The following is a 21,334-nucleotide window of genomic DNA, read 5'->3' on the forward strand; positions in this document are numbered from 1 at the left end:
GGCTTCCTTCTTGGTTACAAGCCCAGGTCTAGCTGGGCTCATGTGTATCATTACTTTGAGCTATGAAAGATGTACTACAATAAATACAGCAACTGTCACAGCCACGCTTGGTCTCTATTTCCAAATCATGATGAACATTTTCATTACAGTGATAACGGAACAGAGGCAAATTCCAGGGTAGGCAATTTCTGCAGAAATGCTTCATGAAAAAAAAACTACCTATGAATTTTGATTAAGAAGTTAGGGTTCTATTTGAGTTAAAGAAGGTGAGTCATCACTGCATACAAGATGTTCAGCTCACACCACACAAGTTGGGAGGAGCGGATATTAATGTGTGAAGTCTTCTAGAGGTTCCAAAAGTGTCCTGTTGCTATGGCTTTCTTCAAGTGGAACTGTTTTAGTGGGTTAGTAACTATATAATATTTCCCTCTAATTAAATACCATATATGAAGCCATGAAAAAATATGACATAGATGATTTGGGATATGAAGGACGTTTAAATGAACCTGGGGAGGAGGTCCTGAACACATTCACTTTAGCAAGATAAAAATCCAGAAAGCAAGATTCCTTTCTTGCACAAAACTCAGAGACTAAGACCGCGGAGTAAACGGCTGTGTTCAGAAAAGCTACAAGTTATGTTCTAATCTTTCTGTGGGCCAGAAAAGTTATTCAAGCAAGGCTGATGGTCTCTCAGAAGCCCAGGGGAGAAGCATACCCTTTGCTGTTCACGACAGCTGTCACATACATCCTGTCAATAACAAGTATAACCCAGCTCAACTTTAAAATCAGCTTTATTTGACATAATAGGAGAGGGAAAGAATCACTGGAGGTAATCAGATTCCGATCAATGGGGCCAAAGGTATCTCCACTGGAAAAAACATTTCTCTACAGCAAAATTAAAGAATTTTAAGAAATCTCTCTCAGTGATGAAATAAAGACATTTATATTCAAAACGAGGGAGCATACCAGTTTCTCGAGCATTGATTAAGAGGGGTCTACTACCCACAGGGATGGTAGTGGTTTGAAAAGCTGTGGTTTGAGCCTCACTTTCATGATTCCCACTGCAATTCAGCTGTTAACAGTTGAGCTCTTCTAGAATCTGAGAGCAGTGAATGGGAATGAAAATACATTATCTGCAAGTCCCTTAGAAGAAACTCCTTGGGCAAATGTCTAACTCACTGGTATATACATCAGCAGTGAGACTGTTATTCAAAGAAAATTCCGAACTGGTTATGATGGCTGACTTCCAAGGCCGTTGTGATGAACAGATCCTCAACAGTAACCCTAGTTAGCAGTGGGTTGCTCATATGAGCCCGGGAGATTGGAAGCCCTCCCCGCCCTCTATGTTTACTCAGCTTTCAAAACCTGTCCGAGTTACTAAACATCCGACTTGTGTGATGGTGCATTTTACAACTATTCAGTGGCGGTAGGAACCTCAATTTTCTTTCTGAAGTACAGTTGATTTACAGTGTTGTGTTAATTTCTGCTGTACCGCCAACTTTTTTTCCTTATTAGTTATCTATCAGTGTATACATGTCAATCCCCGTCTCCCACTTCATCCCACCACCACCACCACACCCTGCTCTCCCCGCTTGGTGTCCATACATTTGTTCTCTACATCTGCGTCTCTATTTCTGCTGCCTTGCAAACCGTGTACTGCAAAGTGATTGTATATACATATATATACACACACGTTTTTCATATTCTTTTCCATTATGGTTTATCACAGGATATTGAATATAGTTCCGTGTGCTATACAGTAGGACCTTGTTGTTTATCTATTCTATGTATAATAGTTTGCATCTGCTAATCCCAAACTCCCACTCCCTCCCTCCCCCCATCCTCTTGGCAACCACAAGTCTGTGAGTCTGTTTCTGTTTCGTAGATAGGTTCATTTGTGTCATATTTTTAGATTCCACATACAAGTGATATCACATGTCAATGTATTATTTTTGATTACTGAATGTCAGGTATTTTATCTTGGAGAAATCCTCTGATTAGGGGGTCTCAGAAGCAGATGAAGAGTTTAAAATGCCATTCCTAGGATGAGGTTTAACTGCTTACACTGAAATTTACAGAGAGGCACCCCTTATGAAAAAGGTCCCTTTTGTGAACAGCCAAGTATGAAGCGTGCCCTTTATAATGACCTGTGCTACTGAAGAGGTGGTCAGGGAAGATCTGGGCACATAGGTTGGCACTGTGTCACCTTCATTGCTTTATATTCAGGATTCAGGTCACTGTATCTCTTCTGTTGGTAAATAAGAGTTTTCCAGCTCAGTGTCTTAAAAGCTAGTTCCTGAGGAAAAGCTCTGCATCATGGACTTAATGATCCAGAACTGGAATAGCTGGCATCTGGGATGTGTCAGGAGAGCTATTTATATAAGGGCAGAGCTTACACAGGCACTTCTGCATTATCTTTGCTGCTATTAATAAACTTGCAGTCTTTGTGAGTAGCTAATTTAAAAGGAATCATGCATGATTAAAAGGACCAAAAATGGAAAGGAGCCATCTCTGCCCTAGTAACCCTAAAAATGAATAGACTGTGTGTCCAGGATGTCACGTGACAGCCTGCTGAGAGGTATGCTTTATAATTGCTGTTCCCCAACTACAACCTTCAGCTGACCAAGCACTTTTCTTACCGCTCGCCGTACATCAAATAACTCTTGTTCCTGTGGTTCACGCCATTCTCTTTTCTGGACATGGTATCCCTTCCTCTTTTGCTCTTAAATCTCATTCATGCAAGAAAGTACCCTGAGGGTCCGCCAAAACTCTTCTCCAATTCCTCTCTTGCAATTGGGTCTCTGTTTTCTGAATCTCAACTATACTTCTAGTCAATTTTCTCCTTTAGCACACAGTGTTCCTTATGTGTTAATTTAACTCTTCTCTCGACTGGCAAGTATCTTGTACCCTCAGCACATTGTTGGACACATAGTAACACAGCTCTTGTTTCAAGAGAGGTTTCCCCATCTAGCCAGTGATGTGGGTTCATTTTCCAGACCCTCTGCAGTCAGATTCTCTATTGATACCGATCTTCAGGAAACCCCATGCTTTCATGACACCACAGGAAGAATTATAGAGAAAAGGCTGACCTGAAATGCACAAGGGGTATTGTCCACACAGTAGACCCTCAAGTTGTAGTCCAGAGAGTTACAGGACATGCAGCCAAAAACCGCAACCTTGAGCTGCTTCACGGCACAGTCTGTGATTGGTTCTCCGGTGAGGGCGTATGTCCCAAAGCTGTCTAGGAGCACGTGGCACGCAAAGGGGTCCAAAAGGCAGTAACAGGATGTGGATTCATCCTCCACCGACATCACTTCCTGTTGGGAAAAGGTCTGTTGAATTCTCTCAGCTTGGGAAATAAAATGTGATTTAACAGTCACTTTGCAAGGACATAACATTTTTTTTCAGAATATTTTTATTGAACTCATTTTCTCAAAATAACTGCTGACATCAGGAACTGAATGAATGGCTATATTCAGGGTGTTGGGATTCGATTTAGTAGATTATAACAAACGTCACTTTCAAAGTTCTCCAATTTTCAGTTAATTTGTTCAAGGCCAAATTAAAAACAACAACAACAAAAAACAGCCCTGAACATTAATATCAACGAGCAAACTTTTATGTTTTTATAAAGGTCTATTTCTGAAAACCTCTTTCCCTATCCTTAAGGTAATATTTATTTTCTTTCAAATATTTTTTCCTCTTTCATTACATCAGAATCATTCACGAGGGACCATTCAATAAATGGTTTGGATAAGACGTATCAGAATATTTCACCCTCCCTGAGAAGGTATGGGCGGCATGTGATAGGGCACGAATCTGACACCATCTGGATGTAAATGACAGTGCGGAAGTGCTGGGAAGAAAAACAAAGATGGTAAAAATCAAGGCAAAGCAAGACGTAATGGAAAAGAGAAAAAAACCTGGTCCCTTTAGGAAACCCATGGAACTTAACACCCCAGGAAATTTGCCTGTGGTTGTATCACAACTGAATAAATAGCAGAATGCACTTTCAATAAGAATAGCGACGAGTTTCAAGACATAGCCGGGCAGGGTAAATGTCATCCACTGACGCAACTGGGAATTTTCTTCTCCTCAAGAAACATGATTTTCCTTCGACTTCTTTTGCCTGAAGCACCGACTGGGGAGGTAGGATCCCAGGGCTGGACTAGGTCATTGTGTTCCAGCAAGATAATTCACCTGCTTTCATGCAAACGGACCTCAGACACCAAGGAATCCCAATCAGACAGACACATCAGAGGTTTCACTAAGAATACTCATCCCGCTGCCATCTTTCTTTGCCGTGGCCGTCTCCCTCGTCCTTACTCTCCTCTGTGGATTCTCATTCTGTCCCTTTTGTTCTCTCCTTGTACTGTTTCTTACGTGTACTCATACACACAGGGCAAGACAGAATGATTTTCAATGCATTCATTAATTCATGAACATCTATTTAGCAGCTGCTCTGTTTCTGAATACTTCAACATAGATTTGTTACAATCCCTATGATGGCAAAAACAGAGTGATTCCTTTTATGAATCCAGCTTGCTTGCCCTGGGCCTCTTCCCTAACCCCACAGAAGCCACAGAGGAAAGTCAGTTCAGACAGGGACATGGCCTGGGAACAAAGGCGGGAGTCACAGCCTTATGTACCAAAGGCAGATACACAGGGTACATGTCTATGAGGGTAATTACAACTGTATTCTAAAACTCAAAGAAAAAGCTCTGTATCCTCTCTGGCCTCTCTTTCCCATATTCTCTCTCTCTCTCTCTCTCTCTCGCACACGCACACGCACACGCACACACACCCTGCCCCAAAACACTAGCCAATACCTCGAGGATGCTGTGAACACTTGCCACCAACCCTCTGAAAAACAAGTAAATGCTCACAAATTTCACAGCTGACTTGTGTGAAGAGAGGGTAAAAGTTAAATCCATTCCACGGGTGGAACCCAAACCCCGTTTTTTAAAAAAGAAAGATTCAGGTCTCACCTCCCACTTGCCCTGCTGGGTCCTCTTCTTTAAATGGATATTCCAGTGCTCAGAACTGACGTCTGCACAGTGTGGTATGGTCAGGGCAAAGGGAGTGGTGACAATCATGTCGGGGGGACCACAGGTGACTTCCGGACTCAGGAGCACCTCTGAGCCATCTGACTGGAGGCTGTACGGTTGGGAAAGGATAAAAGAGAGAAGCATGTAAAGGAGCGGGGCATATCTGAATGAGAATTTAGTTGCAGGTTTAGCAAAATCCTTTCCCGGGACTCCCTCCTGAGTAACACCTCCTGGAGGATGGCTCTTCTAGACCACAGCCATCTATCCTGAACTGCTCAAGCACACAGACTGAGGTTGAGCCTAGATTTCAAATCTAGGTTTTGAAAAACAAAATGACAAATGCTTCTTCAGAAATACAGGGCAGAGCAGGAGAAAGCAAAGACCTGGCCGGCGGGTCACACACCAGCTGCTGAATCCTTATTCTCACTGATAACGTTATCGTTATCAATGACCAAAGCCAAGGACCTCATAGAAATGACCGATCTGGTAAACTTACCATCATCACACTCCTTTCTCCCAACAACACATTCTATAAATATGTTTAATGCTACTTAGCAACAAAACAAATTATTTTTGTAAACAAAGCAAGACTTCAAACGCACCAGGATTGAGTATGTCTCTTCTGGTTTTGAAAACATTTATTTTCTGCCAATGCACAAATACACAAGTTATATAGCAAGAGCACAGTAGACAGTTATAATCGGCATAATCAAATACATAAATATATATGATGTTTCATCTCTTTCCTATTTTAGCTCTAAATTTAAAATCATTCTACCTAAACCTGGTGTTCAGATTTTTCTGTATTGTGAATAATTTACAATAGGAAGGCAGAGCCACGAAACAGATCAAAGAAATTTAACTAAAAGGAAATAATACCACCTTACTGAATGCCTCCCTCTTCCATTTTTGCGTCTTTTGTTTTTAATCTCTGCCCCAAAGAGTAAATGGGGTAGTTCACAGGACAGCAATCAGTGAGAACCCAGAAGTCTCCTCATTTTCCCCAACTGCTTGTATGTTTTTGAACAAGCCAGTTGATTTTTTCCCCCTTTATTTTCACTTGTAAGAAATATACTGATACAGAACATAGTCCATAAAGCAGTTTAGGACGCTCAGATGGACAGTGGAACATGAGAGCTAGGACTGGTATTACTACCTAAGCTTTCTCTCATCTCACCTAGGAAGGACATTTAAGAAATGTCATCCCTGGTCAAAAAAGCAGCCCTTTGAGCAGGATGGAATCAGTACTGAAAGATACTACCTTGTCTGTGATCTTGTGTGAACAAACAGGTTTTCTATGAGCACGCCTAACATGTTGTTAATTTCTGAATTGCTTTTGATGACAGGACACTGCTTGTTCCCTCTCCAGTTGGTCATGGCCACACTTTAGCTCATTATCTATAATTCACTGTTACCATAAAAGGCACGGCCCATAAGCTAGAAGGAGCATCTTGTATCTACTGTATCTAAATTAGACCTGAACACCATCACAGCGTCTTCCTCCCTCCCCAAGAAGCACTGGAGCTGCCCTCCGAAAATTCAGCCTTCCACGTAGGCAAACCAAAGTTACCAATTCTTCCCATACAGGCAAAGCACAGACTAAACTGAAAATGTCTTTTATGCATTTATATGTCGAAGCAGGGCAGGCAAGCCGGGGAGGTGGGTGGGTTTGGAAAGTCCTGTATTAGCAATGACAAATGCTCTATGAACAGCCTAGAACGCTATACTTGAGGTTTGAAAAAAATGTAAAATTCCAGCGTAAACTGTACCCAGCACGAGGTGGCAGCTTGCGTGTGGATGCCTGCCAGCGGCCACTGGAGAGGGTTAAGTGCTTTCTGTGTAATTGCCGCCTGCATCCTTCACAGACAGGGATTGCAGGGGTGCTTCTGAGTGACCAACGACAAGCTCTCCTAAAAGAACTATTTAATCGCTTTCAGAGAATGATCCCCCTTGTTGAACATATTATTCAAACATATGGGAATTGGGGGAATTATTTAATGCCAAGTGAATGGAAAGTAGCTAATTAGGTGAACTCTCACACTCACTGTGAATAGCAGGGCTCCTTTCGGTAATAATGTAAGCTGCATTAGGAGTCGGAGGTGGTGCCCGTGGAAACTTACGTGGGGACCGGGATGGGGCTTTGCATTAAGCAGCCGTTGGGCATTTCCGGAAGTGCAAAGGAAGTAAATTAAGACATATCTAATCCTCCTACCGTGAAAAGTGTGTCCGTACACGTAGGTCTCTCTCTGGTGAAGGAACAAAATTTAATCTCTCCGTTTTTTTCCCCCGACAATTAATAATAATTTGCCCTTTTCTGCCACCTTCTATCTGTGGCAATCAGGGAGATTTGCAGATATTGATTAAAGCTCTCCACACGCCTGTGTGGGCAGGTGGTAACAATATAAGGTCACAGAAAAGTCAATCAAAGAGATGGCAGCCGAATCACCACAGATTTCTGACTTCCAGGCTCCTGACCCCTGTGAGCAGATGCACTTTGCTTCTCTGTTAGCACTAGGAGATTGCTGGTCGAACTGTTGGCTCTTGTGACATCCCAAGTAAAGATGGAGGAAGAGATGTAGTGCAAGTGTAGCCATGAATACAGACCTAGGACATCTAGGGACAAGATAGCTGAGGAGAGGAGGCTTTAATTGGGCAAAACCAAAGATTTGGGAGGAAAGCATGGATGGCATTTAAGTTTGCCCACATTACATAGTATATGCCAAGGAAGTATTCGTGCTCTTGCTAGGTGTTAAAAAAAGAAAAAAGGCAACACATTTTTCTAAAATTGCTGTGAGCTAATAATAACTGGGAACTAATAACAGCAGCGATTTCAGGACCGTGATATGAACAACGTCAGTGCATCACACACCCTCCTGTATGAAAAGTCTGCTGGCGTGAGACTTTTGCTATTTAATTTTTTCATTGTGTCCCCCCACCCCCGGCCTTTTTCTCCATATATATGCTGTGCATGTTTACGAATGCTTACGGATACAAAAAGATCAATAATTTAAGAGCCAGGTCTGTGTAAGCAGGTGGCTTGTTGAGTAAGTATATGGAAACATGGTTGTGAATTCAAACTTCTGCTCTCGCAGTGCAGCTGAGAATTCTGGAGAAAATTCTGCCAGCTTTGCAGCTCTGATGCCCCCAACCACAAAATAAATATACGTGGCAGGAAAGGGTGCTGGTAAAGGGCCTGGGAGCACCTTGCCTGGGAATCTGGCAAGACAGAAAGCCCCACGTGACAAACCCTGTTTAGTTACCGGCAGGGGAAACCAAGAGGAGCCGCAGAGAACACAGAATGTGGATGAAAAGAACATTCTTGTGTCCTCACTGTGCTCTTTGTGGCATCATCCCTGATATTACACCCCTCGTCTGACTTTTTCTGTGGCATGAAAACCAGACACGGTGGCAGAAGGGAAAGCCTTTCGGCGCCTCACTTGCCTCCCATGCAACGTAATACCTACTCTAAGATTGTTCTAGAGTTAAATGAAGTTAAGCCTAAAAAGCACCTAGTGTGTGCTCCATGCATAAAAGTTCTGCTTCTCAATTCTGAACTCCCACCTCTCCTGCCTTTTTATGAGTCTTATTTCTATAGCAACTGTGTTTTTGAGATGGCCGCTTTATTCACTAGATGGTTCTTATCTCAGCACGTGCCTTAGGGATGTGCACTATAAGAAATGAAGGCACCTTGGTAGTGCTTTCATGCTTCCCTTCCATGGTCTGTCCTCAACTCATGATATTGAGTTGAGGAATCCCACTAAAAATGCCAGCTTGTTCCCCCTCGAGGAACTGCAGCTGTTTCTGCTACTCTGGAATTTTCCTCCAGACGTCCCATGATTATCTCCCTCGTGCCCTTCAGACCTTTGCTGCAATGACACCTACTAACAAGGCGTTCCCAAATTATGCCTAAGCTGTGGAACTGCAACGTTCCTACATCAAAAGCTGATCTTTGTTTTTCTTTTTCCTCTTTCTTTTTTTTTCCTGCGATACGCGGGCCTCTCACCGTTGTGGCCTCTCCCGTTGCGGAGCACAGGCTCTGGACGCGCAGGCTCAGCGGCCGTGGCTCACAGGCCCAGCCGCTCTGCGGCATGTGGGATATTCCCGGACTGGGGCACGAACCCGTGTCCCCTGCATCGGCAGGCGGACTCTCAACCACTGCGCCACCAGGGAAGCCCTGTTTTTCTTTGACTTCACACTCATTGCCCTCCAATGCACTATACCATTTGTTTATTTTTCTCTTCCACAGACTGAAGCTGTATGAGGCCAGGGATTTTTTTTTTCTGTTTTGGTCATTGTTGTACCCATTTCCCGCACCCCAGTGCCTAATATAGGCCTCAAGCACTCACAAATATTTGTTGAAGCAAGCTTAGGAGCCAGTGGTTTCCACTGATCAAATCTAGAACATCTTGAGCATCAAAGTGAATAATGGTGGTAAAGGACGATAACCCACTGAATAACATAAGAACCCACGAAAGATACAGATATAAATGAATGGATGAGTGGGAAGGGAAAACTCTTCCATACAATAGGAAGCCAACTAATAAATGTAGGAAGTCATCATTTGACAACCAATCATATTAATAACTGACTCAGTTAAGAATTATGAACGGGATGCTAATATAATTGGTGAAATTTTTAAGAAAAGAACTATTTATGTGGTTTCAAAGTATCTTCCCACACTTAATAATTACAAAGGGTAAACATGACTTTATACTTGAGAACCCTGGCAGACGCCACCTAACCCAAGTTATCAAAGTTAATCTTGCCAGTAATGGGATGAATTTTCAGGACATACTTGCCGATAAGAAAAAGTGAAAAGAACTCAGCATCGCTTCTGTAACGTTCCTGCCAATAATACATAACCTGAATCTAATCAAGAGAATTATCAGACAAATACCAGCCCAAACTGAGGGACATTCTGCAAAATAGCTGATGTGCACTCTTAAAAGTAGTCAATATCATGCACTAGAGACAGACTCAGGAACTACTCCAGATCAAAGGAGGCCAAAGGCATGTGACAACAAAACGAAGTGAATGGAACTGGATTTTCATTTGCCATAAAGGACATTATTCAGATAAGAGGTGATATAGGAACCAAGTCTGCAGAGTAGATAATAGTATTGTATCGATGTTAATTTCCTGATTGTGATAATTGTGCTGTGTTTATGTAAGAGTTTGTGTTTAGAATATACACACTGAGGTATCTAGGGGGAAAAGGGACATCTTGTTCACAACAGTTAAAAAAATATATGTGGATGTGTATTTATTAATTCCTCTCTCCATATGTGCATGTCTCTCTCCATGCACGTGCGGAGAAAGAGTAGAACACGGTAAATGTAGTAAAACGTTAACATTTGTGAATCTGGATGTGGGAGAACTGGGAACTCTTTATACAGTTGACCCTTGAACCACATGGGAGTTTAGGGGCGCCAACGCTCTGTGCAGTCGAAAACCGTATCCGTGGTTCCACATGCGTGGATCCAACCAAGCACAGGTAGCAGTGTTTACTATTAAAAAGTGAACCCAGCCAGTTCAAACCCGCGTTGTTCAAGAGTCACCTGTACTATTCTTGCCACTTTTCCTTAAGTTTTAAAATTTCGTCAAAACAAACAAACAAAAAAATATGAATGAATGAAGAGAGGCCCAGGGAGAATCTGTCCGGAACTCTTAAAATGAAGTCAGCAGGGTCGCTGACAGCTGCACACAATGTGTGGGTGGAGGTGATGAACGTTCTGCACTTGGTGGTGGTGAGGTCACGGTCCAAACCTTGGCACACCGTGACTCACATTCTGCAGCGCCAAAGTCACAACATAAGGTCACGGTGAAGGTCAGCTACAAGGTGGCAAGTGCTAACCACGGCAGGTCTGGAGGTGCGTCCAGGCACATTTTGCTTTTGCTCTCAATATCTCTTGACCTGACCCTAGGCTTGTAGCGTGTCACTCTTCAAGCAAAACAATCAGCTCCATATTTAAAGACGAGATTTTCACTGTTGTTGTCGTCGGCCATGCTGTGCTTGGTAATTATCGTTCCCTCCTTTCCTCCTTGTGGTCTGTACTATAGATGAACGTAGGTTTGATCACCTCTTCCCAGAGCATCACTCAGGAATGCGGGCAGGAGAGTAATGATAGTTTTACTATGCCAGGCCCTGGGTCGATCCATAATTAAAGCATATTTTAATGGAACAGACATAAAAGGCCGATGGATGGAAGCCGTACTTAGTTTTAAAATTGGAGCTCTGAAAGCAAGCTGGCTCCAGCCTCCTACAGTTTTGGGCCTGAGATGACACAGTTTTACTGTTCTTCTTCTTTTTTTCTCTTTTCATTGAAACCCTGGTACACTGACCTAGAGTGCTAACTTTGCTATGGATAAAAATCAGTTTGCGGTTTATGATTTCTCATTTTACTCGAGTCAAGATACCTGCCTCACTCTGCAGCTCTGACCAGATCTTTGAGATCAGTCCCAGGAAACGATAATCACAGACTCTCTCGGAGATACGGGCCCTTTAGAAGGCAGCGTGGCTCATCGGTCCATCCCAATAGCATGACTAGGTTTCCTGGGGGATTTCTCTCTAGTAACTGCTATGTATGATTTAAGAAAATAGACTTCTGGAAAGGGAGAATAGGGGATCAAGAGAATAGAGGAGAAAAGAGAGAAGTTGAGCAAAATCTCTTCATCACAATTGATTCCTCTTTCAGTCTTTAAGTGGCCCTAAAACTGTAACGTGGTTTCAAACTCCTTGGGTAGCTTGTTTACAGTTATATTCGTGGATACCACCCATGACGATTCGGATTCAGTATTTCTGAGGTAGGAGCTGGGAACTCATGCTTTTCACTTGCGTTCCTTGCCTGCAAGTTAGCCCTGGCGCTAACGTGTGAGCTAAGTTGTGTGGTTCTTGAGAAAATATCCGAAGCAAAGCCTCACGCGGCTGGGGCTGGGTGGTGTGTCAGATATACGTCGGGTGGGCTTCTGAAATGGAATTCAGATGCCGGTCAAGTTGAAATGCTCACGATTATGGCTTTGGATGACGCTACTATGGTTGCAAATGCAAATGCACAGGGACTGTTCCTACATCCTCTCTCTCTAAGGAGCACGTGTATTAATATGGAAGGCTCTCGGGTTGGGGGGTTGATGAGCAGTAACTGGAAATAACGTTACAGCTCTTCAAGCCATTCTATGCCATTAGTTGGGGCGGGAGAGGGGCAGTTACAAGGGTGGATTACAATAAGCAACAAGCCCAATTAACTGAGGATGGAAGCATACATCTCTGCTATTAAAGGGTTTAAAGATCTGTGTCACCCACTTGGTATCATCTGCAATAGGATCACGGGAAGGGAGTTGGCACGAGGGGCTTGGGGTGGGAGGGCAGTTACATACAGGCTGGAATGAGGATTTGACCTTGCTGAAGTTTGAGTAACACCACACTGAGAGACTAAACTGTTTGCGGATGTTCAGGGCTTTAGTTTACACACACTTCACAGGGTGTTTACCAATTAATATACTAAAGGAATCGCAAATCATGTGTAAATCACCAGTTTCTAGACACAATTTAAACCTCATCTTTCATGCAGTGTTGGCGTTTTAGCTTTGTTTACTATGAGAAGTGGAATAATGATGGCTCAGGGAGAGTGCTTTAAAGTGCAAGACGGGGAGGGGAGAAGATCTAGGCGGCATGCTGCTATGACAGTTTTTATTATCTGCTAAGTGGTTTACTCATTGGCATTTTGAATGGGCAAAACAGGCTTCCCTGGAGGAACCTGAGTCCTATGTCATGGAATCATTTCATTTTGGGGGCTGGGAAAGGACCTAAGAGTAATCAGGCCAACACCATCACCATTCAGATGAGGAAACAGAAGGGCGTGCTGCGGGGTGGAGGGACGTGGCCGAAGTCACACCCACTTGTGACAGAGCTGGGATTAGAATCTCCTGTCCTGTGGTGGTCCTGGGGTGTGTGTCTGTGTGGGGCGGGGGCGACAGGCGGTGGGAGAGACGGATGTTCCCTGGGACATGGTCTCCAAACCTGGAACTTCGAAGGTGTAATGTTGGCATGAGAATTGCTAAGATGGTTTTCACAGACCCTGGAGAAAGCCTTAGGAAAACAGGGCTTTGAGATGCGGAGAGTGGTCACAGAGGCCTGTGTTGGTTTCCTATTATTGCTGTTCCATAGACTTACTGGATGAAAACAGCCCAGATTCATAATGTGACAGTACTGTAGGGAGAAGTCCCATAGAGCTAAAATGAAGGTGTCAGTGGGGCTGTGTTCCTTCTGGAGGTTCTAGGAAAGGATCCATTACCCTGCCTCTTCCAGCTTCTAGAGGCTGCCTGCATTCCTTGGTTGGAAACCCCTTCTTCCATCTGTGAGCGGTAATAACATGGTCTCCTTATCTGTGTCTGGTGTTCCCGCCTTCCTCTTATAAGGATCCTTCTGTGGGCTCACCTGCATCATCCAGGATAATCTCTCCTTCTCAAGGTCCTTAACCTTCATCACATCTGCAAAGTCCCTGCTACTATGTGAGGTTCCGGGTATTAGGATGTGGACATCCTTGGGGCGCCACTCTTCTGTCTACCACCGGGACTTTCATGGCTTCTTCACTTTAAAGTTAGGACCTAAAGACCCCTCTGTCGCTGCCTCCTGACCCACTGCCGTCTCCCAGACACCACACGATCTTGGAGGCGTCGGTTGACTTTTGGGTTATCTTCACACTTCAGCTGCAGAAGTGTCTATGCAGAGTGAAGCTCCGTATCTGCATATAACTTTATGGGGTCCTGGGAAGTTGTTAAAAAGACCGTAACCAAGGGAGTGAGGCGGTTGACCACCCAGGTTTTCAAAGGGCGTGTTTTAGTAAGCAAGGCGGGCAGCCTCAGTGTGCGCTGGCATCTTCTCCCGGCATCTTTATTAGGCTATAACTAAGCGAAGTGGAAAGGAAGATATATATTAAATATCTTAATAGGACAGGTTATTTCTATTTCCAGCATGGGCAATAAAAGAGATGGCACATACAAAATAAAAATAATTATAGTATGTGCTGTTCCTTTACAATGTACAATCAAACGCATGAACCAATGATTTTCCTCATTGAATTAAGGTGCCCCTTCCCTTCAGGCCTATTAACCATGTTCACAAACCATTGTTATCGCGTCAATGGCATCTTTAATTAAAGACTCCTCTGGACCACTCTAATCACTTCGCATTGTGAGCTCACATGGGCTCCGAAAGCACTTTGATTAGAATGACAGCAGTTTTTATTTATGCGTGTTTGTTTGGGGACCAAGGGGGTGGTGTGAGGTAGAAGGATGGGTAAAGGCCTTGATATGAAGAAATTCTCCTTTCCAAAAAGAGCAGATCATAAAATGACAAAGTGAGAATCTCCCCCCGCCTTTTCTTTTCCCTGGTTCGCTATTTTTCTCTTCCCCTCCTCGTTCTGGGGGCTAATGGCATTATATTCTAACCTAAATGTGAAGAAACCACTATGATTTTACTGCGGAAAAGAGCACAATCTTCAGCTAAAGTTGCATTAACCCTTCTAGGCCATTAAGGTACCATTTGATAAATTGCCCCTTTTATTACACTGCATGACACTGGCAGCCTGAAAGAATTAATGTGTTTCCCAAATGGCAGCAATGCACTCCCTCTCGCTAGCACAAGTAGTACCTTCGTTTGTTACTTCAGAGCCTCTCTCCTCCTCAGTGGTCCCCTATGCCTGTTATAGAGTTAATTAATGCCAAATCTCCTCAAAGGGATAGGTAGACGCCACTAATTTGATTCTTCCAATAAAGATTTCTCAAACTCAAAGCAACAAACCCAATTCAAATCCATGACTGACTGCTAAACAGAAATAGTGACAGGGATAATTCGTTCATTTATATCCATCACTATCTAGCACGGAAAGCCTGGCAAAGTGGACAGGGACAAAGCTTGCTTAAGGTGGCATAAGCACCCACCCCAGCCTGACTGGTCATTCATCTCCTAATCTAAATACCAGCCCGCCCAGAGTCCATTGTTCGGACCCATAGGATATACCTCTAAAGTACCCATCATAGGCCAGAATGTTATGAGAAACAGAGGCAGACAAAGGAACTGATGCAGGATGTCCTTTGTATCATCACAAGGCTCTTGATTTTACTTGTAATTTAATTTTTTATGGAAGTATGGTTGATGTACGATGTTGTGCTAATTTCTGCTGTACAGCAAAGTGACTCACTTATACTCATATATACATTCATTTTCTTTTAATATTCTTTTCCATTATGGTTTATCCCAGGAGACTGCATATAGTTCCCTGGGCTATATAGTAGGACCTTGTTGTTTATCCACTCTAAATGTAATAGTTTGCATCTACTAACCCCAGACTCCCAGTGCATTCCTCCCCGCTAACACTCCCCCTTGACAACCACAAGTCTGTTCTGTATGTCTGTGAGTCTGTTTTGTAGATAGGTTCATTTGTGCCATATTTTAGATTCCACATATAAGTGATATCACATGGTATTTGTCTTTCTGACTTCACTTAGTATGATCGTCTCTAGTTGCATCCATGTCGCTGCAAATGGCATTATTTCATTCTTTTTTATGGCTGAGTAGTATTCCATTGTATATATGTACCACATCTTTATATCTGTCAATAGACATTTAAGTTGTTTCTGTGTCTTGGCTATTGTAAATAGTGCTGCTATGGACATTAGAGTGCATGTATCTTTTCGAATTATACTTTTGTCTAGGTATATGCCTAGGAGTGGGATTGCTGTGTCATATGGTAACTCTATTTTTAGTTTTCTGAGGAACCTCCATACTGTTTTCCATAGTGACTGCACCAACTTACACTCCCACTAACAGTGTAGGAGGGTGCCCTTTTCTCCACACCCTCTCTAGCATTTGTTACATGTAGACTTTTTAATGATGGCCATTCTGACTGGTGTGAGGTGGTACCTCACTGTATTTTTTTTGTTTTTTTTTTGCTGTACGCGGGCCTCTCACTGTTGTGGCCTCTCCCGTTGTGGAGCACAGGCTCCGGATGCGCAGGCTCAGCGGCCATGGCTCACGGGCCCAGCCGCTCCGCGGCATGTGGGATCTTCTAGGACCAGGGTGCGAACCCGTGAACCCTGCATCGGCAGGCGGACTCTCAACCACTGCGCCACCAGGGAAGCCCCTCACTGTAGTTTTGATTTGCATTTCTTGAATAATTGTGATGTTGAGCATCTTTTCATGTGCCTACTGGCCATCTGTATGTTGTCTTTGGAGAAATATCTATTAAGGTCGTTTTTTGATGGGTTTTTTTTGTTGTTGTTGAGTTGTATGAGCTATTTGTATATTTTGGAGATTAAGCCCTTGTCAGTTGCATCATTTGCAAATATTTTCTCACATTCCACAGGTTGTCTTTTCCTTTGTTTTTTTTTTAGTTAAAAAAATTTTTTTATGCTTTCCTTTGCTCTGCAAAAGCTTGTAAGCTTGATTAGGTACCATTTGTTTATTTTTGTTTTCATTTCTATTGCTTTGGGAGACTGACCTGAGAAAACAGTGGTATGATTTATGTCAGAGAATGTTTTCCTACACTCTCTTCTAGGAGTTTTATGGTGTCATGTCTTGTATTTAAGCCTTCAAGACAAAGCTCTTGATTATAGAGTGAACACTTAGTATGTTTGCTATCACTGAATTAAACTTTCTGCTGAGTCTAGGCATGTGTTAGTAGTTAAATGGGAATGACTCAGTATCATTGAGTCAGAGCTCAAGCAAATTCCATGGATTTTGTATCTTTGTAATTAGGAAAAAAACGGGTAGACAAAATAATATCAAAATGTAGCATGTAGTTTGCACAGGACTTCTCATATTTAAAGTCACTTTACTGTCCTCACTCAAATCCTGGAATGCAGTTAATAATACACAAAATTTACAGATGATAAAATTGAGGCTTGGAGAAAGAAAGTGACTAGCTCAAAGCCACCCAGGCTGGACGTGGCAAAGGGGATTGGAACTCAAGCCTCCTGGATCCCTGTGTTGTCCTCACTCTGCTGTATCATCTCATTTCTGATAATTCTTTATTTCTCACGCAGTGTCAATGACTAGGTCTGTACTACGTTCCTGACAAGTTACGTATGTCATTAGTTTACTTCAGGATTGGCAGAGTCTTACCTAGCTAGGAAGGCAAAGAAAACAAAAGGAAGGCAGGAGATCCCCCTGTGCGTGAGGCATACGAACATGGTCCATGCCCAGTACGGGCACATTTTGCTGTAAGTAGCATTGTTGTCACATGCTCGGGCCAAATGTGGGATTTCAATTCAGCAGTTGTCTGTTTTCTTGAATATATTTCATATTATTTTTGTCTTTATTTATTCTTTAATCAGTTTTCTTCCTATCCCTTTTCTTGTTGAGTCAAAGAGCTGTGTTTATTCCCTGGAAAGAAATCCAGAGCTGCTCCCAGAGCAGCTGTTATCACAAACTCTCAGGTGACATCAGCTGGCAAGTCTCTCTCTACTAATTAATCATCAGTTTCCAAGCCAGAATTCTGGGAATTATCTACAAGTCCTTCATCTCGCTCACCCCACATTAACACACGCGTGCGCACACCAGCAGACCTGGCCGAGTTTCTCCCCAAGTCTATCTCTCAAAGCTCCCCATTGGGTGAGAGCTCTGTGACCCCCAACTAGGTAGGGTCTACAAGCCCCTTGGCAACCTGAAGAAGATACAGAAGACAGACCTTTATCCTTCCTCCTCCCAATAAAGATTTCTTGGGGTTCATGTCTCTCAGGGGAGATTTGAGGCAGGAGGTAGATGGACCCCAGGCTGAAGAGTTTCTCCCTTGTGGACAGAAACTCCATAATAGCAGAAACTCCATAAAAGCAGGATGATGGAGGAGGCTGGGCCCTGCCCAGATAGAAGATAAGAGACCACATATTCCTCATTCTTGAAGTCAAGGAGACCTCCCTGACTACACATGCGCAGAAAGGCTCCCTGGAGGTCAAAAAGGGAAGGGGTGCCACCTCATAGTAAGTGATGAAAACTACCCGTAGGCTTCTTCACTAGAATCCATCTTGGCTAAGAGATGCGGACGCACACAGGGGAAGATCCTGATCACAACCTGGCAAAGCAAGATGATTGGTCAAAGGAAATCCAGGAGAAATGCCCCATAAAAGTTATTCAAACTGCCATGAGGGTTCGTCTCTCTCTCTCTCTCTCTCTCTCTCTCTCTCTCTCTCCCTCCCTCCCTCCCTCCCTCCCTGAGTCTGCCCGTGTCTATCCACACGTACTGTACTCTTTTTCCTCCTAATAAACACTTGCTTCACTTAAAAAAAAAAAAAAATCCCCATTGACAGCAACGTGGGGATTAGAGAAAGGATTTAAAACGTTCGCACCTAGAGACAAGGACACTCAAAAGTAGAGTGACTATAATTTACTGTCCAAATTGAGATACTTCTGAGTGTGAAAAGGAGGGCTATTAATATCTGTGCTAGGCAAAATGAGGCATCTTCTCACTGTGCTCAGAAGGAGACTAGTATGATGAAGACTTGAACGTGGCCAGTGGCAGTGGAGATGAAGCAGAAGATAGTACATCTCAAGTGTAAACATGACCGGGTCTCCCGAATCTTCAGCCTCAGCAATCCCTACCCATCAGGTACATTTCAGTTTCCCCTAGGCGGCAGCAAACAACACTCTACACGGTCAAACCTTTATTTTTTCAGCTGCATTCCTCATCACTCTTCCTTTCGTATCTTGTTCTGATTTGCTTAGTTCCAAAATACGTGATGCTATTTATTTTTTTACTGATTTATTTTTTAATTAATTTATTTCTGGCTGCCTTGGGTGTCAGTTGCTGCATGCGGGATCTTCTGTTGCAGCGCGCAGGGGTCTCTCTCTAGCTGTTGTGTGCGGGGTCCAGAGTGCGTGGGGTCTGTAGTTGTGGCGCACGGGCTTAGTTGCCCTGGGGCATGTGGGATCTTAGTTCCCTGGCCAGGGGATTGAGCCCGCATCCCCTGCATTGGAAGGCGGATTCTTAGGGAACACCAGGAAAGTCCCTATGTGACGTTACTTCTACCTCTGTGCCTTTGCACATTCTGTTCCCTTTGATTGGAATGCCCTTTACTCTCTGTCTGTCAGGTTTTAAGTCAATTGTCACTTCCTCTCTGAAACCTTCCCTGAGCCTTTACCCAGGGTTCATCCCTTCACTCCTGGTTAGTACCTGGGTATCTCTGTCACCACATGTAGCACACTGCAACATCATCATTCATTTAACTGGGTTTGCTTTCGGGGTTTCATCTATTATGGTATGAAGTGGCTCTAGTTTTCCTAGTAGTCACTCTAATAGTTGTGCTTCATGGAATTGTCCATGGTAGCAGGGTACCCTGAAGATATTTAATTTTGAGTCCATAACTTTTCAGTAACATCGAATTATTAAAATAGTTTGTTTTTGGGACTGATTTTTGTTCGTTTAAAAACTTTAATCTCACTTCTGATTCAAAATTCCACCCACACCCCCAGTAGCTACGCACATGGACACATCTGTGCCCACACACTCATGCATATTTGCATGAACACAAGGTTCTAGCTACTGGGTCTGAAGCAGAGAACTTGCTCCCTCATGCATTCCCTCTTCCACGAGCTTATCTCTGTGGCATTATGGTAGAGAAAAGGAAAGTATACACCATCTCCTACTTAACTGTGGTGTATTTTCCTTGGATGGCTTAAGTTTCTTAAGATAATCCTTAATGAATTCGGTATAAATAGGTGATGACTCCAAAAGGCCTCACTGACAGAGGGTGCAGGTGACTGGATTGCAAACAGTTACCCCTAGGCATCTGTTGTTCCCTGTGTGTTTCAGGTACACCTGCCAACCAGCCCCCAGCTGGCAGCATGTTTACCTGCTCTCTGAGCCCCTGAAGTGGCCTCTGGCAAACCTGTTTTCCATCTCACTTAACCTCTCTGGCTCCCACTTCCTGGCCCATCTTCTCTACCTCTTGGGGAATTAGAAATTACAGAAGCACTCTTTCCCCCTCTCTCCTGGGCTTTCTCAAAGCTTTTTATTTTTTCCCTCTTCCCTGGAAGCACTGAACAAGTCAACAAACTGATAAGCAATGAGAAAATCAGGTATCCATATCCACTTCCTGCAGATGACCTGAATTTTATGAGTAGTTCTCCTGGGGTTACTCTCTTTGGCTTTGGCGAGCAGAGGGACAGCCATCTTTGATCCCCATACTCTCCAAAATGTGACTTCTCCTTTTCTCTCTTCACGTGCAATTCTTACATCAATAGGGAGGGATAAGGCATGATGTGTAAGTGGGCGGGGGAGTGGTGGTGCCCATTCTGATGAAATGATGCTTCTCTGCAGGTTCCGCAGGGAGGTGGGAAAATTAGACTTGACGTTATTCTGGCGAAATCTCTGAAATTAGAGCGATCTTCCAGACACGATCTTCCTACATATACACAATCTGTCCTCCAACCAGCACCTCCGCCAGCGTAACCTCCTTACATATAAGGGCTCCTGTTCTTCTTGGTTCACAGTACTGAGTACATTTGGCCCTTGTCACTGACCGAACTGAGCTGGTAACTCTTGCAGTGAGAAGGGGTAGTGTTCTTTTGTTGTTGTGTTTTTGCCTGAGCTGCTGTAGGATGGCTTGAGACGTAACCTAGTGGGTAAGTCCTCCAAGCTGGAGAAGGCAAACAGAGATGCAAATCATCCCAGGGGTTTTGGCCAGGTCTCCTCCCTGCAGTAATGCCCTGATCAGTCACCTGGTGTCAGGGCAGAGCCAAAGGCAGGTGCCCTTATTTTATGCTCAAGAGGTAAGGTTTTGACTGGGACCCCTACATTAATTGCAGTAGCCTGATGGCAGGGGTGTCTTAGCTTCTGTGAAATCAGAGCCCTCGAAGGCTCTGATTCATAAAATATGAACTCAGTTTCATATTTTACTGGGATGGGTGCTTTTAGAATGGCCTCAAATGTCTGCTTTGACATAAAGAGTAGTTTACTAGAAACATTCATTTCATGAAGACCATTTTTACAAGGAGAATGGCCATACATATCTGTTTTCTTTTTAGCCTTCTAGAAATGAGGTCCTCCCAAACAGCCTAAGGACATTTCTCAGTGCTTGTATCCTCTCTCAGGCAGGGTATGTGAGCAAGTGTGTGTTTAGAATTTTGTTTGTGTGTGTGTCATTCTTGCAACCGTGGAGGAAAGGCCACATGAAGCCATTCCATAGACGTAGCTACAGTGCGGTGCTGAATGGTGAGCCTGCTACCAGAGAAGAAATTGTCTACTCCCTTCCATTTCAGGCCTACTTTTTCTGTCTTCCTAGTCTTATATTTG

At 43.5% G+C, this 21,334-nt stretch overlaps 1 protein-coding gene across 2 annotated transcripts in view; it reads right to left on the reverse strand.

Moving 5' to 3' along the window:
- Positions 1-21,334, reverse strand: part of UNC5D (unc-5 netrin receptor D) — a 591,371-nt gene that overhangs the window by 45,692 nt on the left and 524,345 nt on the right. For both annotated transcript variants that reach the window (XM_067721525.1, XM_067721526.1), the window contains exons 12-13: positions 4,989-5,157; positions 3,090-3,317 (exon numbers count right to left, since the gene is read on the reverse strand). In XM_067721525.1, coding sequence (XP_067577626.1) covers positions 3,090-3,317; positions 4,989-5,157 — 397 coding nt within the window. The remainder of the gene's footprint in view (positions 1-3,089; positions 3,318-4,988; positions 5,158-21,334) is intronic.

This window comes from Pseudorca crassidens, chromosome 21, assembly GCF_039906515.1.
Source record: "Pseudorca crassidens isolate mPseCra1 chromosome 21, mPseCra1.hap1, whole genome shotgun sequence".
NCBI lineage: Eukaryota > Metazoa > Chordata > Mammalia > Artiodactyla > Delphinidae > Pseudorca > Pseudorca crassidens.